This window comes from Mesocricetus auratus, unplaced genomic scaffold (assembly GCF_017639785.1).
Source record: "Mesocricetus auratus isolate SY011 unplaced genomic scaffold, BCM_Maur_2.0 Super-Scaffold_15014, whole genome shotgun sequence".
NCBI classification, from domain to species: Eukaryota; Metazoa; Chordata; class Mammalia; order Rodentia; family Cricetidae; genus Mesocricetus; species Mesocricetus auratus.
This window is the reverse complement of record NW_024429186.1, coordinates 84,596,987-84,623,184: the sequence shown is the minus strand read 5'-3', so window position 1 is coordinate 84,623,184 and position 26,198 is coordinate 84,596,987. Positions and strand designations below refer to the sequence as shown.

General features: G+C 40.9%; 1 protein-coding gene across 1 annotated transcript; it reads left to right on the top strand.

Moving 5' to 3' along the window:
- The first annotated feature begins 21,019 nt into the window (after window positions 1-21,019).
- On the top strand, window positions 21,020-22,881 carry LOC121139512 (zinc finger protein 431-like). Its single transcript, XM_040743386.1, has 4 exons — window positions 21,020-21,102; window positions 21,200-21,284; window positions 21,482-21,542; window positions 22,744-22,881. Exons 1-4 carry the CDS (start codon window positions 21,037-21,039, stop codon window positions 22,832-22,834), a joined length of 303 nt encoding a protein of 100 aa, XP_040599320.1. The 5' UTR covers window positions 21,020-21,036; the 3' UTR covers window positions 22,835-22,881.
- The last annotated feature ends 3,317 nt before the right edge of the window (window positions 22,882-26,198 follow it).

Sequence of the window (26,198 nt, the reverse complement as noted above, 5' to 3'; positions counted from 1 at the left end):
CACTGGGCAGTCTCTGGGGCCTCTTACGGTGGAACCAGTGTTTATCCCATCTGCACAAATGGACTTTGGGAGCCCACACCCCCTGGAGAGAAACTCTCTCAGCCTAGATACATGGCTAAAGGACTATGGCCTGCCCCAAATGATTTGACAGATTTTGATGAACCCTCACAGAAGACCACACATCCCTGGGGAGTGGACGGGTATGGAACAAGGGTTCAGTGAGGGACATGGGAGGATGGAAGGAAGAGGGGGGATGGGAGTGACATGTAAAATTAGTTTCTAATTTAAATATAACTTATAAAGTAAAAAAAAGGAATAGGTGGAAAATACCAGTGCTAACAATTGCTAGGACCAGAGCCCTGAAGGTCTGGAGATTAGGGGATGACAAAGGACCTGCTGAGTTGCTTGCAGAGGGTGGAAGAAACACAGAATGGGGAGTAGAGGAAGTTATCTCTAAATTCTGTCTAAGGCCACATGACCAGTTGCAAACATGAGAATTATAGCTGACGTGAGTGCTTCTGCTGTGTTTTGCAAATAACATATTTGTACAGAAATCTGTATGTGTGGGTATTTGGGCATCTGCACCGGCCTGCCCTTGGGGTTCTGACAGGACATGCCCTCTGCTGCAGCCACTGAGAGCACCACCTGTACACATCCACTATGTTGCCTTTGAAAAGGGCTCTGATTCCTCGGCCATTAATGGGGCCTCTGGTAATGGATCAGTATTTATCCCTGGTGTGCAAACCAACTCTGGGAGCCCACTCCTCCTGGAGGGATGAGCTCTCAGCCTGGATGCCTGCTGGAGGTCCTGGTTCCTGCCCCAGCTGATTTGACAGACATTGGGATTCCCCATGGAGTGCCTCACCCTCCCTGGGAACAGAGGGTAGATGGGATCACGGGGGAGGAAGGGAGGGAGAGGGAGCATGGACTGACAAATGAAGCAGATTTTAAATTAAAATTAAATTAAAAACTTAAAAATAAAATAGCAATGAAATAAAATAAAAAGCACCTGACCACCTTGTTCCTCTCCAATTCTCTCTCCACCTCTATCTGTTCTCCTCTCTCTCTCTCTCTCTCTCTCTCTCTCCTGCTATTCTCTGTCTTTCTCTCTCTCCTCTCTCTCTTCTGATACTCTTTGTCTTTCTCTCTCTCCCTCTCTCTCTCCCTCTCTCTCTTTATGTCTCTCCTGCTACTCTCTCTTTCTCTCTCTCTCCTTCTCTCTCTCTATTCTGTCTCTCTCTCTCCTGATACTCTCTGTCTTTCTCTCTTTCTCTCTCTCTCCCTCTCTCTCTCCTGCTACTCTCTGTCCTCTCTTTCTCTCTGCTTCCTCTCTATTTCCTTGCCCCTCTCTTCTCTTCTGCCATTCCTACTTCAGAGACCAGCCTCCTCTCTCCCCTTTGCACTTTTCACACTCACTTTATACCCCAAAAAATCACATGACATCTCTATATCACATGATGCATTATTAAATTTGAACAGTATTTTCCTTCATGTTCCTTTTTAAATGCGGTAGCATCGATTAAGTGATTATCAGTGGTTATCAGATGCACGTTTGAGACACTAGGAAGTAGTTTTTCCCCAAGGGATATTGCCATTATTCTCAATAAATAATGAATTTGTGAATGTGTGTGGGATAGTCTTGTTATCTTTAGGCATAATTATGACCTGGTTATTGTTTTTCATTTGAAGATTAATCATGACATAAGATGATATGATTTTGTGTCAACTTGACAAGGCATGGATTGGGATGCCTATTCTTGGTTTTCATCTTGACTTATCTGGAATGAACTATAATTCTAAATGGAGAGCAGAGTTGTGGTCTGAACCCTGAGGCAGGAAGATTTCATGCCTTTGACCCATATTCTGAGGCTGGATGACACTTCTCTTTAATCCAGACCTGGATGCTGGAAGCTACACCTTTAATCTAAGTCACACCTTATGCTGGAAGGACAAAGGAAGAGGGAAGCTAGTGTGTTAGTTTATTGTCTGCTTTCCCACCCCTTGTCAGCACATCCATTCCTTTACAGGCATTGAAGCCTGCTTCTTTGGGATTCCATCGTATAAAAATAATTAAAAAGAACTCTGAGACACTAAGCCTTGTGGGACTGATAAACTCTAGATTCTTCAGCTTTTCATTTACTGTTGAACTGCAGCCTTTGAGGCATTCCAATAAATCCCCATACACACATGTGTACATAGATAGATAGGTAGATATATGCTATATAGATAAGTAGATAATAGGTGATACATAAGTAGATGATAGAAAGATATGAATGATAGATACAGATAGATGATGCAGAGATGGATGACAGATAGATATATAGTTAACTAGATGATAAAAGATAGATGATAGACCAATGATAGAGATAGATGATAAAAAGATGATAGATATAGATAGATAGATAAATACCAATAATAACAGATTGATTACAGATGATATAGAATGATGATTCATAGAATGATGATGTTTAGAAACATAGATAGAGACAGACAGATGAGAGATAGAGATAGATGACACACATGCATAGATAGATGATAGGTGAAAAGTGATAGATATAGATAGACTGATGATAGATAGATATAGACAGATGATAAGTATATAGATAGATGATACAGATAGAGATGAATAGATGACAGAGATGGATACATAGATGACAGATAGAGAAAGTGTATATAGATAGATGATATGTGAGTATAGATATAGATAGATGACAGACACACAGACAGATGGAAGAAAGAAAGAAAGAAAGAAAGAAAGAAAGAAAGAAAGAAAGAAAGAAAGAAAGAAAGAAGGCAGGCAGGAAGGAAGGAAGGAAGGAAAAGAAAAAAAGATGGACAAAGAGATTCTATACTTAATTTCTGTGACTCTAGAGAATCCTGACTAATACAGTGGGATTTCCAGTCAATTAAATTTCTATACTTTTAGGTTCTAATTTTGAATTTATACTGAAACTACACATTAGAAACACCTATAACAAGTACTTTATTACTAAAATACATAATTTGGAGAAAGTATCATTTCCTATTGAATAAAGCTAAACAATCTGGGAGACAGTGAAGCATAGGGTTGGGTATGATTTCTGATTAAACCTTTCTAAAATAGCAAGAGCCATTAGATACATGGATCATTTGATTATTTGTTTTATCAACTTAATAGATACTTGTTAGTGGAAAACTGCTTGCTTATTTAATTTAATCTCATAGGCATTACTTTTTTTGGTTTTTATGAGACAGGGTTTCTCTGTATTGTTTTGGAGGCTGTCGGTCCAGCCCAGCCTCAAACTCACAGAGATCTGCCTGCCTCTGCCTACCGAGTGCTGGGATTAAAGGCGTGCACCACCACCACCTGGCAGGCATTCCTTTTTTAATCTTACTAAATTTCAAAAATTAAGTAAATTGATGCTTAAAAAGGAAACACTAACATCAAAGTTCCAGTCACCAAGGAAGAAGAAAATAAACTCTGTCTCCAGTTGTAAAGCCAACAATTACAGTTGTAGTTAAAGGACTGAATGATGGAGATGGAGAGATGGTGCAGCAGTTAAGAACACTGGCTGCTCTTCCACAGGACCTGGGTTCATTTCTCAGCAATTATATTGTAGCTCACAGCTGTCTTTAGCTACAATTCTAGGGGACCTGACACACTCACATGGACATACATGCAGGCAAAACACCAATGCACATAAAATAAAATTAAATAAACAGCATTGAATGAAATTTAACATCACCTTCTAAATGGAGATAACTTATTACAGTGGCATCCTGATTTGATGAATTTTCCAGAGTTATGTTTGTACAACACCACCACCTGGCTGCATAGGTTTGTTTTCGTTTTTGTTTTGTTTTGATATTTTAAGAAAAAGAGATCTGTGTGATCCTGGCAGCACCAGTATACCTCAGAAAACATGATGGGCTTTAATGAAACTCCACATGGGTTTTACATTCTTTATAGCAAAACTAAGCCACTGGACAAGAAAGTGCTCTTGCCTCAACTGCAGACAGTATGCTGTCCAAATTGGGCAAGCAGCACACAAAAGAGAGTGAGTACCAAACCTTCCTAAGACAAGGTGGGACAGACCTTCAAAAATACTGCCTCATAGAAAAGTCTGTCAGATATGCTAGGCCAGTAGGCCAAAGATGGATGACATGATGTTACAGAGGATCCTTGGGTGGCTCTGCAAGCTGCCAGCATTTTCTGTCATTTCTCCCAATTTTTGGAAGTCTCTTGCTTACACTTCCTGCTTACTTGGGTAATGTTCCTCCCTTCTTGCATCTCTGATATATTTGAAGACTTTATAGCTACAGTTGTAGTTTTTTTCATCAGTTTCAGAAAAGAAATTCACTTAAGAAATGTAGAGTGTATAAGGTTGAGAAAGAGGAAAAGATAGTTTTGATAATTCAAGTTAGAATAGACAGTGAATTAGCTGCAACCTCTTGGACTGAACAAAATAGCATAGATACTGGTGTTCTTTTTTCTGAATTTGTCAAATGCTGATGAGCTAGACATTGTTGATGCATTTATTACCTGTGTATACTGGATGTATTTATTGAACTTATTGCATAGTTTTTCTTATATTAGTTATAACCTTTCTTATTTTTGACAAAAAAGGCAACATGTGGTGATATTTTGTTTGTGCACCTTGAAGGCCTCTATTCATGGAGTTCTTTGGTGGTTGGTCCAGGTCCTACCACAGGTCAAATCCTTTCTATAAAAAGCTGAAGGTGGAGCACAAGCAGGTCATGTTGGACATGCAGATATTGGAAAATGAGAAAACCCATGCTTCAGAAAATTTCAATGAGCTGGCCAAGGAGACCATCTTCTCCTGGAAAGTGCTTGGCTTATCAGAGACCACTAATATTGTGTATGGGTCATCTCTGCCTTTCTTTGTCCCTGGGTTGGAGAGGCCACAGCTCTGGTTCCAGCCTTTCTGCATCTTAGCAAGAAGCTCTTGAATTTGTACCTTTTGGACTCAGTTTATCCAAGTGTGAACAAATCTGCTAGTTCCCTACAGCACATGAACACACTCAGTATCCTCTAGATGAGTGGTTTTCCACCTTCCTAATTCTGTGAACATTCAATGTAGTTCCTTTTGGTTTGGTGACCTGTTAGATAAAAATTTTTGTTATTATTACCTCTTTTATATTGTGATCATGTGCGGAAGTGGATTTGTTGAATGACTATGTTTCAGACTAGGGAGCACACCACAGGAACATTTCTGGACTCCCTAAGTAAAATCCCCATGCTTTCCTAGTTTAGGAAAATGACTGCTTTGGAAACTACATTCATGGTCTCCTTGTCACCTGAGGTTTAAAAAAAAGGTCAGTGTTTTCTGTCTTGGTTGTTGTGATGTCTGTTCTAGATAGTCAAACTGAATACCTCTGGCCTTATCCAAAACTCAGTGATGTGGAGTATTTTGTTTGTTTGTTATTTTTATGCTTGTTTTAGGTTTCTTGAGACAGGGTTTCTCATTAGAGATAGAGCCAGTCCTAGAACTTGCTGAGTAGACCAGGGTGCATTGAACACAAAGAGATATATCTTCCTCTGCCTGTCAAGTGCTGGGATGAAGGGTGTGTACCACCACCACCCAGCTAGCATTTTCTTCTTAAAAGTTTTAAAATGGGAACACATATCTTTAATCTACATATTTGAAGGTTATAACGTCCACCTTTACCAGCTTTGAGTTTGTGTTCATTTTTAATTCCAGCACTCAGGAGGCTGAAGCTGTTGGATTATCTGAATTTGAGGCCTGCCTGGCCTACATAATGTAAATAAGGGCTACACAGATAAACACTGTCTCCAATAAAACAAAAATGAAAAATTAAATCATGAGGAAAAAATCCATGTATAACCTTTGTCATAACTTTGGCAGCAGTGTACATATATAAGAGATATTGAAGGAGCGCTCTCTCTCTTTGCCTTCCTGTCCTAGCTCTGGCTACTGAGTTTATTCCTTTAATAACTTTAGAGCCCTCTTCTTTGAAATACTAATGTATACTGAAGAGAAGCTGAGACATCCAGACTCATAAACGAAACAATTACTGAATTCTTCACTCTCCATTGGTATACACAGCCATTGCTGTACTACCTGGATCACAACCTGTAAGACATCCTAATAAATCCACTTTCTACAATCATGCAGAGATTCATTTTACCAGCCCTGTTCAAGCAGAGAACACTGAATGATGCAAGTGTTTTTTCAACTACCCACTGAAAAACATGTGCAGCCTCACCATTGAAAGGGGTAAACTAAACACAAAGGCTTCACTTCTAATAATTTGCAAATAAAGGGACCAGACCTTCTCTCAACCCCTGCTTTAGCAGCCATGACAGGCTACAGAAAAGACATGGAGGTCTCTGACACAAGGAAATTCCAGATCCCCTGGCCTCCCAGAGCCTAGGGCCAAAAATGAACAAAAAGAAACTTCAGACCTTAACTAGACTCTTAGATGCTTGGTTTCTGGGAACTGTTTGTCCACAAAAAAACCCTGAGGAGACCAAAGCCTCCTGTATAGTCTCCAGGATACAATTCTGAAAGCTAGTGTTGTCTATGTACAACAGGTCACCTGCAAGTAACAAGACAAAACCATAGAAACCACAGAATGCTCCCTCTCAGCACTGATTAGTGAGAATAATTAGTACACAGGTATTTCATGACAAAATATGATTTTGAGAAATTCTCCTAATTGTTCCCAAATGTCAACCAATCAGAAACCAACCCATACTTCCTGTGACTTTTGTCTTTGAAAACTAGCAGTAGACAAGGAACTTTCCTACCTCTGGAGGATGCTGCTTCAACTTGCTAGGCAGGTTCCCTGTTATGGTTGGATAAGGAATCATTAAACCTTGCTTTTGCAGTTTGGTGGGTCTTACTTGTGGTCTCTGGGCATCTTTTCAACTTGGCCACAACATTTGGGAGCTCATCCATGATCCCCAGGAACCCAGACCCCTAAAGGTTTAAGTTTCTAACCAGACAGGTAAATGTTCTGTGTTTGTTTGTTTGTTTCTGTGTTATTTATTGTACTGGCCTGGAAAATTGTGTGACCTGAATTCTGTGACAGGTTTGTGATTTTCCATTTTTGTGACTTTCATGTTTCTATTTTTGATTCACTGGCAGACAATCTGAGACTGTAAAAAACTCTAAGAAAGAGATCAAGCAGTCCTTGACAGACATGCTATAAGGTCAGATCTGGAGGTGATGAAATGTCTCAGCTTCTTGATTTATTGTCTTGATGGGAATTCCAGCATCTGAATCTAAATTTGGGTAAAAATCTGGTGAATTAATGCACCATGTGAATTTGAGTAGCTACCAGGGTGTTTGCATCCCGGCTGTAAGCCTGAAACTTGCCAGTCTTTGAGATGGACCCCTTTCATTTGTCTAAGTGCTGTGCTTGTTTCTCTGATGTTTTTCTTCTCTTGTCTTATCTTGATGGTACTGACAAGATGGACCTAACTGGGACACACCTTAACATGGGACAGACACCCTCCTTCTCTCTAGATCTCACCTGACCCATCAAAAGAATATAAAACAGAGAACCTCAGATTGTGGCTGAAAATGTTGGGAAAAATTTTGTTTTCTTTCAGGAACACTGGCAGTGAAGGACACTCTGTGCTCAACAGCACTGTTCCCCCTCCCTTCTAGTCTGTATACTTTATGCTCTTCCTTCCACAGGGGGAGCAATATACATATAGGTTTTAGTCATTTGTGGTGGCTACATGCAGAAGCTCCCATAAATATGGGTCACCCCAGCTGCTGGCTACAGGGCATTACACTCCAATTTCTGAATGCAGTCTTTCAACAATGTGCCTCACCTTGAGTAGCTAGTAGCCAACTCAAGAAAAGTGGACAAGATACAGGTTTTAATGGATTAATATGATGTTGGCATCTATATGTCTTTGATAATAACATGTCTGTTTATGGATTTTGCCCTTTTTCTACTTGGATCGTTTGTTCATGTCACTGTTGAGTTTTATGTAGGTTCTCTATCAGATGTGTGGTTATTTAAACTTTTTCACATAACTTGTAACAGGAAAAATAAGTACACTTTACCAGGACTTCATGCATGGCCAATCACTGACAAAAGAGATGTGAGCTGTGAGTGAACCTCAGCCAGTAGATCAAGAGACACTTCTTTCTGACTTGTACCTTCCCTCTTCAAAGGAGCAATATAATCTATTCTGTTAATTACACTTTTCTGTTCTAAAAAAGTTATGCAAGTTTATAATTTAACAGACACCCAGGGTATAATGGTTTTAAGGACATAAGGGCATTTTATTTCTTCCCTCAGCCTAGACAGAGGGACAATTTAGTTAGCTTGCACCAACAAATTCTCCTGCCAGACATAATTCATTTACTTTTTTACCTTTTATATTGGTTACTGACAGTTTTCTTCATTCACTGGCTCTGTTACACTTGTCTTGTTTGAAGAATAGTCTGCCTTTCCAGGGACCAGGTGGGCACACATTACAGGCAAAAATCCTGCCTGTTCCATTTGCAGCAGATCTACATTCTTGTCGCTGACACTTTGAAGTCACTGTCTGTTTAAATGTTCTGTTTGCTAAGTTAAAACCAGTTACAGTCAGACTGGGGGGATCTAAATAAAATATCACTCCACAACCTGTTAATTTAAATCCAGTTCTCCAGGAAGATCCTAGATTAATGTCATTGTAACCCTACTAAGTACAGAAACTTTTTTTTAGCAGGGATAAACCTTACTCAGTTCCCTGTATATATTTTCAAAGGTTAAGCTGAAAACAAATAACTGAAAACAGAGTTGTCTCTACAGATTTACCTAGGCAGCATTTTTAATGCTTCCAGAGATCTGCAGAATATGGCATTTAAAATCTAAAAGGCTTATAATTTCAGAGAATTTTAGATCCTGACAGTGACCCAAATTCTCCAAAGAAGATCACAGGACACATTGATGACTACACAATAATGATCAGGGACCAGGATGCACGAATGCACACCTGCTGCCAGGACATGGACCAGACCATGGACAGGTGATATGACATTGGAGAATTAATGGTATCCCTTTGCCTAGACAAAATAAGGCCAGTCTTTTCCATGCCCCTTTTCCACAGAGAGAAAAAAACTCACCTCATAGACCTGGCAAAGATTGATGCTATTCTTTGATACTTCTGCTGGGTAATGGAGACTATGGTATAGCTAACTAAGTGTGAAATTGACCCTGTCATTTTTTAATAGATTAAGAATCTGTATAAAATTTTTCCTTCTGAGATCTCTGATAGTATTAATGGTTAAAGTATAGCCAGCTTAATAGCTTATAATTCTGATAAGCTGATACAACAGTGACTACCTGGTGTTCAGTCACAAGCTCAAGGTTTTTAGGTTTATTTTGGTTGTCATCTAAATATAAACTTAAGGGATTTTCATCAGGTCAAAGTACCTCTATCCAATCTTACCCAACTCTCTTGACAGAAGAAAAATATACAAGCTTCTAACTCAAAGCCATAGTTTTTGCTAGGACTCAAAGTTATGAGTCTGTTCCTGCTGTTTTGCCTATACCTGATCTCTGCTTTTTCCACAATGTAGATGTTGATACAGATTCATAATACTAATAGGTTTAAAACTTTTAATTACTTTTATATAATAAAGTTCATATAGTCCTCAGAGGAGCAAAAGTCATAAAGCTTGGATCTGCTTCTCACAGGGCAAAAGGACTCTAGATAAGTACTGCTTTTGATATCCCACCTATCTGTTTCTAAGGATAGGATTTTCTCCCTTGGTCTTAGGACTCCAGCCATTACTGATGGCTAAAACTATGGGGCTAAGTGTTCTGATTAAATATATAAATTTTAACTTTTGTTTCATGTTTAAACATGTCTCAAACAGGCTGTGTCTTCAGGTTTCCACTTCTGGCAGAGGCATCTGAACATCAGTTGCTGATGACAGTCTGCTCCTAAAGAATACAAACTCCAGATTTGTTGTGTATATAAATGGGTCCAGCCAATGTGAACACTCCCTGTCTCTTCAACAGAGTCTGCCAACCAGATGCTTCTGATAAATGCACCTATTGCCTAAATTCCCTCTTTGCTTTTGAATAGCATTTTAGACTACTTGGGCCCCTGACTACAACACCCCAAAGTCAGTGGGAAGTATCACAGAAATGAATACATCACTTGTTTTCCCTGGTTGAAAAACTCCCTTGCATAGGGAACAAGATTACCTATAAGAAGAGGAGAGAATGAAAGGAGTAAACTAAACTCAAAGGCTTCACAAGTGATAATTTATAAATAAATTAACCAGACCCTCACTCAGCCCTTGCTTTAGCAGCCATGACAGGTTACAGTAAAAACACAAGCCAGGCATTGGTGGCACACAGCTTTAATCCCAGCACTTGGGAGGCAGAGACAGGTGGATCTCTGTGAGTCGAGTTCAGAGTGGTCCACAGAGCGAGTACCAGAACAGCCTCCAAAACAATACAGAGAAACCTTGAAAAACCAAAAATAAATAGTTGCAGAAAAGACACATAGGCCTCTGACACAGGAAACTCCAGATCCTCTGGCCTCCTTGAGTCCAGGGCCAAAACTGAACCCAAAGAAACTCCAGGTAGGTTTCCCACCCTAGCCTTATAGATAGCTCATTGGAATTGTTTGTCCACAAAGGAAACTCCAGAGGAGACCAAAACCTCCCCTGCAGTCTCCAAGACACAGTTCTGAAAACTATTGGTGTCTATGAACAACAGGCCATCTGTAATTAACAACAAAAAGTCACAGAAACCACAGAATGTTCCCTCTTGGCACTGACCAATGAAAATAACTGGTACATTGGTATTTCATGCCAAAATTTTACTTTAAGAAATGCTCCTGATTGTTCCCAAATGTCTACCCAGTACCTACTGATGCCATCCTGTAACTTTAGTGTTTAAAACTGACCAGTAGTCAGGGAACTTCGCTCCCTCTGGAGGATGCTGCATCAACTTGCTAGACGGAGTCCCAATCATGGTTGGATGGACAATCATTAATCCTTACTTTTGCGGTTGGGTGGGGTATTCCTCATGGTCTCTGGGCATCTTTGCAACTTGGACTCAACAACCATAGCACTCTTCCATGGCCCATTGTCTCTGAGTATCCTCATAACCATGAAGGCTATCATTTTTATTATCATTCATTCCTCAAGAATTTGACATATATTTCAGAAATAAAACTCAGTCTTCTGGCAGGAGAAACTTATGTCATCTTCTTTGTGATCTGGTTCCTGCATTTTTCTCCTGGTTATCTGAAGTGACTGTGACTACCAGGTAAAAAGTAGACTCTGTTCCCCAGAAATTATAAAGAAGCCACAGAATAAACTTTTTTTGTTGTTTTTTGACACATGTTTTTTTTTTTTATTTTTTTGTTATAGGCTGTCTTGGAACTAGCTCTAGTAGACAAGACTGGTCTATAACTCACAGAAACCTGCCTGTCTCTGCCTCCTGAGTTCTGGGATTTAAGGTTTATACTACCACTGCCCAGCACCAAACATATTCTTATGTGTCCTTAAAATCTCTATTCTTTTTAATACCCTGGGTTCCCTTCCATCTCTTGAATGAGAGAATCACTCCAGTCCACACTGTGTCAAGCTCGGCACATGGTGTGGAGGAGGAGGAAGAGGATGGACCTGTGAAATGCAGGAGGAGAGCTGAATCATCTCCTGGAGACAGGGGTGAGTGATAATGAAATGCATGTCTCTGCAGATCTCTGAAAGGCCCAGGTCTGGAGCAGAAGCCAGGGCCAGGACCCAGTGTGCTGTGTCTTTAAGCACACTCTAACCACTAAGGAAGTGCTCTTGTTGCTCAAGCCTCACCAGCCAATCAGGGTCACCAGGCCAACCTGCCAGTCACGGGTCTCCCAGGACACTTCCTGGAGCCATATTGCAGGCTTGGTTTCACAGAAGGACAGTCACAAGGGATTGCCTGCTGTGCTGTGAGTACTGCCATAGGGGATGTGAGGCGAGCACGGATGAGCACTGAAGCCACAGCATGGTGAGCTATACCAAGATGGGGTGGACGGGGTCAGGAGGCCTGGGAGATGGTGTGGGAGGCCCTCCTGTAGTCTGGGTGGGAACCTGCAGCCCCATTAAGTGCTCTGTGAGGTCCCTTGGGGACCTAACAAATCCCCAAACCCTTGTGCTGGCCTATGAGTAATTCACTCTGTTGGCTGCATCTGTGGAAAACATTTTTTGTTGTTGTTGTTATTTTTCGAGACAGGGTTTCTCTGCGGCTTTGGAGGCTGTCCTGGAAGTAGCTCTTGTAGGCCAGGCTGGTCTCGAACTCACAGAGATCTGCCTACCTTTGCCTCCTGAGTGCTGGGATTGAAGGCGTGCGCCACCAACGCCCGGCTGTGGAAAACATTTCTAACAGGGAGATTTGTGTAGAACCATCTTTGCACTCAACACCAATGTGCTTTTGGTGCATGCACAAGGCAAATTGTCAAACTTGAAGCAACTTAGTTTCTGTAGTGTCTTCTAGACGCTCTGTACTTTACATTTGACAATTAGGTGTAAGATCAATGTGGAGTTTATTTTGTGCACGGTGTAAATGACATTCATTTTCTTTCCTTTTTAATACTTATTTATTTTTGTTTTTTTCAGACATAATTTCTCTCGATAGCTTTGGAATTTGCCTGGAACTTGCTCTATAGAGCAGGCTAGTCCCAAAGTCACAGAGATCTGCCTGCCTCTGCCTCCAGAGTGCTGGAATTAAAGGCTTGCACCACCAATGCCACTCTCTTTCTTTTTATATATATTTTAATGATTTATTTATTTATTATGAATACAACATCCTGCCTCCATGTGTGTCTACACACCAGAAGATCACACAATATGTCATTGAGGATGTTTGTGAGCTACCCTATGGATGGGGGGGAATTGAACTCATGACCTCTGGAAGAGCAGTCAGTGCTCTTAACCGATGAACCATCTCTCCAGTCCCCATTTTTGCTGGTTTGTTCTTTGTTTGTTTTTTTTGAGACAGGATTTCTCTGTGTAGCTTTAGAGTCAGACCTACAACTTGCTCTGTAGAGCAGGCTAGCTCCAAACTCATGGAGATCTGCCTGCCTCTGCCTCTCCAGTGTAGGGATTAAAACATGGGACACTAAAGACATCTGTAATGGCATTCTCATGTTGGATTGCACTCCACTATTAAACTGAATTTGGAGAGTAGAATTGTTGATATAAAGGATTTACCAATTTTTAGGGAATAGTAAATCCTGCAAAGTAGAATTTACCTGAGGGAGTGCTGACTCTAAAATAACCCAAAGATAATTAGTATGCTAACCAGGTCTGTTAGAGATTAGGATGCTAAAATATGCATTTGTTCTCCTGGATTGTCCCGACATTTGGCTCCAAACCATGACAAGTGAGAAACCCCTGATTTACAAACAGGCCCTAGGCCCATCCACATATCACAGAACAGGGCTGCTGTTTTTTTCTTTTTCTTTTATTTTTGAGTCCAGGTTTCTCTGTGGCATTGGAGGCTATACTGAAACAAGCTCTTGTAGGTCAGGCTGGTCTCTATCTCATAGAAATCTGCCTGCCTCTGCCTCTTGTATGCTGTGATTAAAGGTGTCTGCCACCAAAGCCCAGCTGGCTGTCTGTTTAATTATCAACACGTCAGGCCCTTAGGGAAAGCACAAAAGACCTAGGCCCCAGGCTGTCACTAGCTCTCCCAGGAATGATTCTCCTCCATGCCTGAGGGCTGAAATAAAATCCTTGGTTGATCAGGCAAATCCTTAACACAGCAGTGTTTTATATTTCAAATAGTTGTCACATGGTGTCCCATTGTGCAGCATCATTTGAGTGACCTCCTGAGTTTGTTCCAATGTGTGATAATTTCTGACAGCTTACCAGAAATTTGCTCTTTCTGTCCATTTCCCCTAGGAAGTCATATACAAGAAGCAATTCCTCAGCCAGGCATTGGTGGTGAACGTCTTTAATCCCAGCCCTCCGGAGGCAGAGGCAGGTGGATCTCTGTGAGTTCAAGGCCAGCCTGATCTACAAGAATGAGTTCCAGGACAGGCTTCAAAGTCACAGAGAGACCCTGACTCAAAAAACTCCCCAAAAGAAGCGTTTCCTCTTAAGAAGCTGACTTAGAATAAGACACAGTTTAAGCAAATCCTCCATGCCCCAGGATGTAAAGGCTCAACACCTTCATTTCCACATCTTCCTGCTAGCTTCTTGACCCCACCCCTCCCATGATGATGATTAAGTGAACCTCTGAAATTTTCAGTGAGACACTGCAACTTAATATTTTCTTCATATGTGCCTGTTCACAGCAATAAAAAAACTATAAAAGACAGAGGTTAGAACCAGGGACTGGGGTATTGTTGTCAAAGGCTGGCCCTGTCATACAATTCCTTGGATGTGTTCTCAGTAGTGTTGATCTGCTGGCTTGCCTCTCCGTTTATGTCTGTTGACTGGCATTTCTTTCACAAGTCTATAGGCTATTTAAAGGGCCAAGATGTGTTGCATGGGAATTTCCTAGTCTGTTTCCTGTGAAAGTTACTGGGTGAATATATTTTTTTAAATTTTATTTTCCAGTTTAAATTTAGATAAGAAACAAGCTTGCTTCACAAGTCAGTTCCAGGTCCCTCTCCCTTTCCCTCCCCTCCTCCTGTGCCCTCCCCCCAACCCCCCCCCCCCCGTTATCCCCTCATTCCCGCAGGGAGGGTGAGGCCCTCAATGGGGGTGTCCATAGTCTGTCATTTCATATGGAGCAGGGCCTAGACCCTTCCCCAAGAGTTCAGGGTGAGAGTGCACCTCACATTGTTCTATGGGAGTCCAAAGTCCGTGTGTATACTTGGGATGGGTACTGATCTGCTGCCCAAGGCTCAATAGATTACCTAGGCCTCCTCACTGACACCCAGATTGAGGGGGTCTTGATCAGTCCCATGCTGGATTCCCAGGTTGATGCCTGGGATTCAAGAGTTAACCTTTGTCTGGTCAGCTGTTTCTGGGAGTTAAACCAGCCCAGTCTTACTCCCTTTGATCATCAGTCCTCCTTCTCTGTTACTGGCTTTCTTGGGTTCAGCTCAGTACTTAACCAAGGGAGTCTGCCTCTTCTTTTATCAGCCACTAAATGAAGTTTCTGTTTCCCAGACCCTCTGGCCATAGGATTGTAGGCTGGCACTCCCAAGATCTATGTTTAAAATCCATATATGAGAGAGTACATGCCATGTTTCTCTTTTTGTGACTGGGTTACCTCACTCAGGATGGTTTCTTCTAGTGTCATCCATTTGCCTGCGAATCTCATGATTCCATTGTTTTTTTCTGCTGAATAGTACTCCATTGTGTAAATGTACAACAATTTCTCTATCCACTCTTCGGCTGAGGGACATCTAGGTTGCTTCCAAGTTCTGGCTATTACAAATAAAGCTGCTATGAACATAGTGGAACAGACATCTTTGTTGTATGAATGGGCATCTTTTGGATATATGCCTAAGAGTGGAGTTGCTGGGTCTTGTGGTAGGTTTATTCCCATTTTTCTGAGGAATCTTCATACTGATTTCCAAAGTGGCTGACCAGTTGGCACTCCCACCAGCAATGGAGGAGTGTCCCCCTTTCACCATATCCTCTCCAGCATAAATTGTCATTGGTGTTTTTGATTTTAGCCATTCTGACAGGAGTGAGATGGTATCTCAGAGTTGTTTTGATTTGCATTTCCCGGATGGCTAAGGATGTTGAGCACTTTCTCAAGTGCCTCTCAGCCATTTTAGACTCCTCTATTGAAAACTCTCTATTTAGTTCTGCAGCCCACTTTTTAATTGGGTCCTTTGATGTTTTGGAGACTTGCTTCTTGAGTTCTTTGTAAATTTTGGAGATCAACCCTCTGTCAGATGTGGGATTAGTGAATATTTTTCCCATTCTGTGGGCTGCCTTTTTGTCTTGTTGACTGTGTCCTTTGCCTTACAGAAGCTTCTCAGTTTCAGTAGGTCCCATTTATTAATTGTTGATCTCACTGTCTGTGCTACTGGTGTTATGTTCAGGAAGCTGTCTCCTGTACCAATTCGTTCAAGGGTACCACCCACTTTCTCTTCTAAGAGATTCAGTGTGGCTGCATTTATGTTGAGGTCTTTGATCCATTTAGACTTAAGTTTTGTGCATGGCAATAAACATGGATCGATCCACATTCTTCTACATGCCAGTCTCCAATTATGCCAGCACCATTTGTTGAAGATGCTTTCTTTATTCCATTGTATATTTTTAGCTTCTTTGTCAAAGATCAGATGTTCGTATGTGTGTGGGTTAATACCCGGGTTTTCAATTCAATTCCATTGGTCTACCTGTTTTTTTTTTGTGCCAATACCAAGCTGTTTTCAGGACTATAGCTCTATAATAGAGCTTGAGGTCAGGGATGGTGATGCCTCCGGACGTTGCCTTGTTGAACAGGGTTGTTTTGGCTATCCTGGGTCTTTTGTTTTTCCATACAAAATTGATTATTGTTCTTTCAAGGTCTGTGAAGAATTGTGCTGGGATTTTAATGGGGATTGCATTGAATCTGTAGATTGCTTTTGGCAGGATTGCCATTTTTACTACATTGATCCTACCTATCCAAGAGCATGGGAGATCTTTCCATTTTCTGAGGGCTTCTTTAATTTCTTTCTTTAAAGATTCAAAGTTCTTACGATACAGGTCTTTCACTTGTTTGGTTAGTGTTACCCCAAGATATTTTATGTTGTTTGTGGCAATCGTAAAGGGTGATGTTTCTCTGATTTCTGTTTCAGCCCTTTTATCATCTGTATATAGTAGGGCTACTGATTTTCTTGAGTTGATCTTGTAGCCTGCCACTTTGATGGTGTTAATCAGCTGTAAGAGTTCCCTGGTAGAGTTCTTTGGGTCATTGATGTAAACTATCATATCGTCTGCAAACAGTGAAAGTTTGACATCTTCCTTCCCAATTTGTATCCCCTTGATCCCCCTTTGTTGTCGTAAGGCAATAGCTAGAACTTCAAGTACCATGTTGAAAAGGTATGGAGAGAGTGGACAGCCTTGTTTTGTTCCTGATTTTAGAGGAATTGCGTTGAGTTTCTGTCCATTTAGTTTGATGTTGGCTGTTGGTTTACTGTATATAGCTTTTATTATGTTTAAGTATGTCCCTGTTATCCCAGCTCTCTCCAAGGCCTTTATCATGAAGGGGTGTTGGATTTTGTCAAAGGCTTTTTCAGCATCTAGTGAGATGATCATGTGATTTTTGTTTTTCAGCTTGTTTATATGGTGGATTACGTTGATGGATTTTCGTATGTTGAACCATCCCTGCATCCCTGGAATGAAACCTACTTGATCGTGGTGAATGATTGTTTTGATATGTTCTTGGATCCTATTTGCCAGTATTTTATTGAGTATTTTTGCATCAATGTTCATGAGGGATATTGGTCTGAAGTTCTCTTTCTTAGTTTATCTTTGTGAGGCTTGGGGATCAAGGTTATTGAAGCCTCATAGAAGAGTTTGGCAAAGACCCTTCTGCTTCTATTTTGTGGAACACTTTGAGAAGAATTGGTATAAGCTGTTCTTTGAATTTCTGGTAGAATTCTGCACTGAGGCCATCTGGACCTGGACTTTTTTTGGTTGGGAGACTTTTGATGACTGCTTCTATTTCCATAGGGGTTAGAAGTCTATTTAAATTGCTTATCTGTTCTTGATATAGTTTTGGCAAGTGATAGCTATCCAGGAAGTCATCCATTTCCTTTAAATTTTCGAATTTTGTGGAGTACAGGTTTTCAAAGTATGAGCTAATGATTCTCTGGATTTCCTCAGAGTCTGTTATGTCCCCCTTTTCATTTCTGATTTTGTTAATTTGCGTGTTCACTCTCTGCTGTTTGGTAAGTTTGGACAAAGGTTTCTCTATCTTGTTGATTTTCTCAAAGAACCAACTCTTCATTGCATTGATTCTTTGTATTGTTTTCCTGGTTTCTACTTTATTGATTTCAGCCCTCAATTTGATTATTTCCTGGCGTCTACTCCTCCTGGGGGAGTTTGCTTGTTTTTGTTCTCTAGCTTTCATCTGTGATGTTAATTCTTTGGTATAATTGTTCTCTTGTTTCTTCATGTGAGCACTTAGTGCTATGAACTTCCCCTGTAGCACTGCTTTCAAAGTGTCCCATAGGTTTGGGTATGTTGTGTCTTCATTCTCATTGAATTTGAGGAAGTCTTTAATTTCTTTTTTATTTCCTCTTTGACCCAGGGATGGTGCAGTTGAGCATTATTCAATTTCCATGAATTTGTAGGTTTTCTGCAATTTGTGTTGTTGTTGAATTCTAATTTTAAGGCATGGTGGTCTGATAAGATGCACGGAGTTATTCCAATTTTTTTGTAGCTGCTGAGGTTTGATATGTTGCCAAGTATGTGGTCGATTTTTGAGAAGGTTCCATGTGGTGGTGAGAAGAAGGTATATTCTTTTTTATGTGGATGAAATGTTCTATAGATATCTGTTAATCCCAGTTCGGTCATTACTTCTATTAGACCCTTTGCTTCTTTGTTGAGTTCCTGTCTGGTATTCCTGTCTAGTGGTGAGAGTGGTGTGTTGAAATCTCCCACTATAACTGTGTGGGGCTTTAGATGAGATTTAAGTTATAATAATGTTTCTTTAACGAATGTGGATGCCTTTGTATTTGGGGCATAAATGTTCAAGATAGACACTTCATCTTGGTGGGTTTCACCTGTGATGAGTATGTAATGACCTCCTTCATCTCTTTTGATTGATTTTATTTTAAAGTCTAGTTTGTTAGATATTAGGATTGCTACCCCTGCTTGTTTCTTGGGTCCATTTGATTGAAAAATTTTTCCCAACCTTTAACTCTCAGGTAATGTCTGTCTTTGAGGGTGAGGTGTGTTTCTTGTATGCAGCAGAAGGAAGGGTTCTGTCTTCGAATCCATTCTGCTAGTCTGTGTCTTTTTATGGGTGAGTTAAGGCCGTTAATGTTGAGGGATATTAATGACCATTGATTGCCCATCCTTCTTCGATTTGCGATGGTTGTTGTTGGTGGAATCATGTGTGGAATTTCACCCCTTTGTTCTTTTGGCTGTTGGTAGAGAGGGATTCTCTAATGCCTATGTTTTTCTAGTTGTAGTTAGGTTCCTTGGGTTGGAGTTTTCCTTCCAAAATTTTCTGTAGGGCTGGGTTAGTGGACACATATTGCTTGAATCTAGTTTTGTCATGGAATATCTTGTTTTGTCCGTCTATAGTGACTGAGAGCTTTGCCGGGTATAGTAGTCTGTGCTGGCATCCATGGTCTCTTAGTGTAGGCAGAATATCTATCCAGGACCTTCTGGCTTTCAGAGTTTCCATGGAGAAATCAGGTGTAATTCTGATAGGTCTGCCTTTATATGTTACTTGACCTTTTTCCTTAGCTGCTCTTAATATTCTTTCTTTATTCTGTATGTTTGGGGTCTTGATTATTATGTGGCGAGGGGATTTTTTTTGTGGTCCACTCTATTTGGTGTTCTGTAGGCTTCTTGTACCTTCATTGGCATGTCTTTCTTAAGGTTGGGAACGTTTTCTTCTATGATTTTGTTGAATATGCCTTCTGCCCCTTTGAGGTGGATTTCTTCTCCTTCTTCTATACCTATTATTCTTAGGTTTGGTCTTTTCATGGTGTCCCATATTTCCTGGATGTTTTGTGTTAAGGATTTGTTGGATTTAAGGTTTTCTTTGGTTGATAAATCCATTTCTCCTAGTGTATCTTCAACACTTGAGATTCTCTCTTCCATCTCTTCTATTCTGTTGGTAATGCTTGTATCAGTAGTGCCTGACTGTTTGTCCAGCTTTTCTATTTTCTGCCTTCAGATTGTGTTTTTTTTAATGTCTCTATTTCAGTTTTCAACCCTTGCAGTGTTTGCATTGCTTCTTGCAATTTTCTGTTTATCTTTTCGTCCATTTATTGCCTTTTATGCATTTTTTGGTTTGTTCTTTCTTCCATTTCTTGCATTTTTTGGTTTGCTTTTTCTTCCATTTCTCGCATTTTGTGCTTTGTTTCTTCTTCCATTTCCTGCCTTTTTTGGTATGTTTCTTCTTCCATTTTTTCATTTTTTGCTTTGTTTTTTGTTCCATTTCTTGCATTTTTTTGCTTTGTTTCTTCTTCCATTTCCTGACTTTTTTGGTATGTTTCTTCTTTGAATTCTTGCATTTTTTGCTTTGTTTTTACTTCCATTTCTTGCATTTTTGCTTCATTTCTTCTTCTATTTCCTGCCTTTTTTGGTTTGTTTTTTCTTCCAATTCTTGCATTTTTTGGTTTGTTTTTTCTTCCAATTCTTGTATTTTTTGGTTTGTTTTTTCTTTCATTTCTTTGAGGGATTTTCCTATATCCTCTTTTAGGGCCTCTATCATTTTCATGAGAGTGCTTTTATGGTCGTTTTCTTCTGCTCCGTTCTTATTGGAATGTTGGGGTCTTACTGGTGTGGAGTCTCTAGAATCTGGCAGTGTCATATTTGTTTTTCTGTTGCTGGGTGTGTTTTTGTATTGTCTCTTTCCCATGTCTTCCTCTAGTGGGTGCAGAAAGAGCCCCTTACTGGTCTTGGGACCACAGTTCCCTTTTGGTGGGTGCTAGCAAGTCCAATATTCTGGTGGTTCTTCTATTCTTTGTCCAAGTGCTGGTCTTGTGGGTGCAGAAGAAGAACAGGAATCTAGGGCACTTAGCCTCCTACCTGGTCCCCTGGACCCTATGCTGGGTCCTGTTGTACCTGATCTGGAACTGCTACTCCCCTGGTCTCCCTGGCTCCTCTGGTTTCCTGGTATTGTTGGCAGGAGAGAAGACCTGGAATCTGGGGTGTTTGGCTCCCGCCGGGATTGGGAGCTCTGTGCAGTTCCCAGGCAATCTACAGGCACTTGAACACAGGCCGGGAAGCTGGCCTGTTTACCTGATGCTGCAGGAGGAACAGCTGCTTCCCTGGACTCTCAGCCTCCTCTGGTTTCCTGGTCTCGTTGGTGGGAGAGAAGATCTGGAGTCTGGGGTGCTTGGCTCCCATCAGGATTGGGAGCTCTGTGCAGTTCCCAGGCGATCTGCAGGCACTGGAACACAGGCCGGGAGGCTGGCCTGTTTACCTGATGCTGCAGGAGGAACAGCTGCTTCGGGTGAATACATTTTTAATGTCCATGTCATGGATTAATTTGGTAAGTACCAGAATTTTATGAATACACTATGAAAGAAGCATACATGTACAGTGCAATTATCACATGTCCTTTATTACACACATGTGGGTTGCTTTAGGAAGCAGTGGGCTTTGCTGAATCCTTCCCAGAAAATCTCTACAAAGATGTGATTCTGGAGACCTTCAGCAACCTCTCTGCCACAGGTGAGACTGAATTATCCTTCATGATTTAAAATAAGTGGAAGTCTGTTTCTTTGTTGTTGATGATCTTCTGTAATTTTGATTGAGAAAAGGGAAACTTAGGTGAATAAGGCATAGTTCTAATGTTCATTGACAATATTAACTTAAATTTGATGCAATTTCCTTTCATATTTCATGTATTTTCTGGTATTGTATTTTAGGCGACAAGTGGAAGGATCATAATATTGAAGAACCTTGTGACAGTTATAGAAGAAATACAAGGTAATTTTCATGTTCAAGCGTTCAAGCTCATGCAAATTTGTATTACACCCCATCGAGATCTGTATAGAAATGCAAATCCTTTTAGTTTCATACTGCTCAGATATTTTAAACAGTATACAAATTGAAGAGGTGATATGTTTATGTCCAAGAACTTTTTAGGAAAAAATTTTCTATAGTAAATCGGTCTTTAATCGCATGTTTGTGACTTTGCTAAGTATATTGAAAGGCTCAGAATGTGAGAGTCAAGAAGGTTGTTTTTGAGGAACCTTAATCCCTATATGACCTGTCTCTGAGGAAAAGAAAGCCAAATTGTGGGAATTAAATGTGCAAACAATTTGTTATTCTTGCTTCAGTAAGAGTATATTGTCCAGAGGGGCAGTGGTAGTGCATGCCTTTAATTCCACCACACAGGAGGGAAAGGTGTCTGATTTCTGTGAGTTGGAGGCCAGCCTGGTCTACAGAGTGTATTCTAGGACAGAATCCAAAGGTTCACAGAGAATCCTATCTCAAAAAATCCACGAAAAAAATGAATATCACATATCACTCTAAATACAAGCTATGTGAGCACAGAATATGGAAAGAAGCAATGTAGTCCCCCTCACTCTCTGGGTAACTAGAAAATATGAATGTTATTTAGTAGTTCCTCACCTTGAGTAGCTGTGTTAAATGTGATACTATATTACAATTAATTGGATTTCCAACTTCCTTGGGAAGATATCAAAGAACTCACACTCCAGAAAAGCCCTTGAGTCTTGGAATGTGTAAATACATTCATTTGTCCTGGTACATTCAGCTAATGAAATATAATTCAAAATACAGGAAATCTAATGAATGCAGTAAGTATGACAAAGCTCTGGGTTCAGACAGTTTTTCTTAGATATGTGAAAAATCTCACATAAATAAGATGCCATAAATGTGGGCCATAAAATGAAGTCTCTAACTCTCTGTCTCAGGTATCTTTATAGCCAGAAAGCAACCCCTCATGAATTTAGGCATAATGAATATAAAACTTAAGTACTGATTCATCTTTACAATTAGGCAAAATTTTAAATTCAGTGTATAGAGACACCACGATTCATCAGTATAATGGAAGTGGTAAAGCTTTTTCATGTGCCAATTCTCTTTGCAGGAATGAGCCAAGCCATACAGGAGAGAAACCCTGTGAATACACTCAATGTGTTAAAACCTTTGTGTGTTGCAGGCATCTTCAAAGACATGAAAACATTCATACTGGAAAGAAACCATATGAAGGTGACCGTGTGAATGAAACCAATGTGGTAAAGCCTTTGTAAGAAATCACACTGCTGCTGGGTGGTGGTGGCGCATGCCTTTAATCCCAGTACTCAGGACGCAAAGGCAGGCAGATCTCTGTGAGTTCGTGGCCGGGCTGGACCTACAGCTTCCAAAACAATACAGAGAAACCCTGTCTTGTAAACAAAAAAAACAAACAAACCAACAAACAAAAAAGAAATCACACTGCTGAGAAACCCCTTAATTGTAAGCAGTGTGGTAAAACTGTGCACTCTGCATAACTCAATAATCTGTGAGATCCTGAAAAATTTAATACTGAAGGAAATCTTGGTATAAAGATTTTGGTAAGATCTTCAATGAACGCATTTAGTTACACATGATTCTTCAGTGCAAAACTTCTGACAAGTGTCACCAATCTGTTTAAACATTGTGTTGTCTCTGTTTTGTTTGCACCTGCAACCTCATATGGACAAAAGTCCTATGAGTTCACTGATAAGGTAACCCTTTTTGTTTTCACGCTTTTCTTTAATTGCAGAAAAAAATCATTCAGATTACTTGATTTCTCTAAATTTAATCCCATGTGCTTGCTTTCTGTTCCATGAACCAATGTATGATGAAGGGAAACTGTTAAGGCTTTAAACGCCTCAATGCCTGGGATACAGGAATGAGTGTGTACAAGAGAAAATCTTCACCTGTGATCATCTGTTTGGTTAGAGAATTGATTGAATTTAATTATGTGATGTCAGTGTTTGGGTTTGTGATGGGTCATGTGAGTTCCCAAGAAGGGTAGACCCTTGTGTTTTTCTGTAGCAGAGACTATATACATTTCTTAAAACCCTGACCTAGTTTCTGTGGCAATGAACTTGTAATAATTTTTCTCATCCTTATCTCTAACCCCGTTCATATTTTGCTTTATATAAGGTAATGAGGAAGAAGCCATGGAAGAGAAATCCCTATTCATGTGAATAATTTTGTAGAGACTTTAGAGTTCATACTTGTGTTCATTTTCAATAAAATGTTTTTTCATGTGAAGACAGAAAGATGGAGAGAGAGATGGAGAAGGAAGAGAGAGGGATAATGAGGGAGAGACAGAGATGAGTGAGAGAGACAAAGAGGTAGAAAGTAGAGAGATACAGAGGGAGACAGAGAGAGGGAGAAGTAAGAGATGGAGAGTGAGATAGAGGAGAGAGATGGAGAGTGGGGAGATAAAGAGAGAGGAGAGATACAGAGAGATAGGAGAGAGAGAGAGAGACTGAGTCTCTCTCGACTTCTCCTTCTCTGGGTCAGGTACACAGAACCAAAGGCACACCGCAGTAGACTCCAGCAGATCACTCCCATCTGTCTAATGGGTTCACTAGAGGCTCTGATTGGCTTCTGAGTCCTGAGTGACAGGACCAGGGGAACAGAGGAGAGACAGCACAGTGGTGTAACCTGAGCAAGAATTCCTGTGTGGACCCAGGGGAACAGAAAACCAAAAACCATGAGGTGAATCCTGAGGTGGGAGCTATTTCAACTGCTTGCATGTGGAGCCAGCAACAGTTGTCTTTTAGGTTCAGAGTGTGGACTGGGGTGACCCCAGATGAGGGCCCACCCTTGACACCTTGAGGGAAGAGTTTGGAACAGGGATACTGAACATTTCAACCTCTTTGCATAAGTATAGAAACTGGTAGGACATCTATATCATCAACTCACACTCCAAGGGAATATGGGCGATGTCGTAAATCTGACTTCTTCCTGGTGACGAGGGATGATGTGGGGGGTTGGGACTCAGGACTTGGAGGGTTCACATTCAGCAGGAAGTATGGGTGGAGATGTGTTCCCTTAGCTGCCATCCCGTAGACATCAGACATTTGTTCTTTGAGGAGGCAGAGAATGCAGGTTGGGTTAACCTCCTGCCATATTAGGAAGGTGCTGGTGGAGAGAGGCTGCTGTAAGTCCAGTCTGTGTCCAGCAGCACCATTCCAAACCCCATCCTCAGGGTGTCAAGGGCAGACCCTTCCCTGGAGTCACCTCAGTTCAGACTCAGTAATTAAATAGCCAGCCATTGACCCCCAGAGAATGGGAAAGGGACAAGAGCTCCTGAGCAAATAGGGAGCATGGGGGGATCAAAGGGCATTAGGAGAAAGAGAAGAGAAGAAGAGGAGGGGGGAGGATGATATGAAGGACCAGAAGGTTGAATCAGGGGAAGAATAGAGAAGGAGAGTGAGAAAAGAGAGACCATATTAGAGGGAGCCATTATTGGTTTAAAGAGAAATATTGCACTAGGTAAATGTCCAGAGATCCACAAGGATGACCCCAACTAAGAATCTAAGCCACCGTGGAGAGGCTACCTTAAATGCCCTTCCCCTATAATGAGATTGATGACTACCTTAAATGCCACTCTAGAGCCTTCATCCAGTAGCTGACAGAAGCAGAGGCAGACACCCACAGCTAAACACTGAACTGAACTCCTGGAATGCAGTTGCATAGTGGGAGGAGTGATGAGAAAAGGAGTCAAGACCAGGCTGGGGAAACCACAGAGACAGCTGACCTGCACAAGGAGGAGCTCATGGACCTCAGACTGACAGCTGGGAAACCAGCATAGGATGAAACCAGGCCCCCTGAATGTGGGTGTCAGTTAGGAGACCTGGGCAGTCTATGGGGCCTCTGGGAGTGAAACCAGTATTTATCCTTTGTGCATGAAAGGAATTTGGGAGCCCATTCCCCATGGAGTGATACTCTCTTTGCCTAGATATATGGTGAAGGGCCAATTTAAATAAAATTTATGAAAGCATAGGAAAGATGGGGGTGGTAAATACCTGAGCTAACAATTTCTGATGCCACAACCCTGATGTACTGAAGCTTCAGGGAACATTATAGACACTGTCCTGAACCAGTCACAGTTTCCCTTTGGTCTGTGGTCCTCCCACCAAACTCCATTGACCATATTCTTCTTGGATGACTTTGAAACCTTGAAATTCCTTCCTCCCCTTTGTAAGTGAAGATGAAGGTGGCTTCATCTTTACTTAGTGAAGCATTAGAATGATGGGATGAGTAACATGAGGAGTTCTGCTAGACTTAAAATTGACTTATCTCAGTGAGCCTGGGTTTCACCATCTACAGAAAAGGCCAAAACTCTTGCCCAGTCCTTTGACGAGTTATAACAGACTCCATGATAAGGAAAAAAATTTCTTAGAGTTGGAAGCCAGTGGACTTTAAGGCAAAAATACTGCCTTTGGTGGGTACCTTCTTCTGTTACTGGAGTTTGGACCAGAGCCTGTGTCCTGGCTACCATAACCACCCAGGTTCAGTCATTCACCCTCAGGAATCCAATTAAATGAACCAATTTATCAAGTGACACACCTAATTATAATGCTGGCACTCTGGAGTCAAGATGCGCAGATTTCTCTGGTATCCAGGACAACA

Bases quoted from the DNA above. Each gene is read 5' to 3' on its own strand.
- LOC121139512 (XM_040743386.1), top strand. From the start codon at position 21,037: ATGCTGCAGGAGGAACAGCTGCTTCGGGTGAATACATTTTTAATGTCC. The intron at 21,103-21,199 runs GTAAGTACCAGA...GGGTTGCTTTAG, and splicing joins CCATGTCATGGATTAATTTG to GAAGCAGTGGGCTTTGCTGA. The intron at 21,543-22,743 runs GTAATTTTCATG...TGTGTGTTGCAG, and splicing joins AGTTATAGAAGAAATACAAG to GCATCTTCAAAGACATGAAA.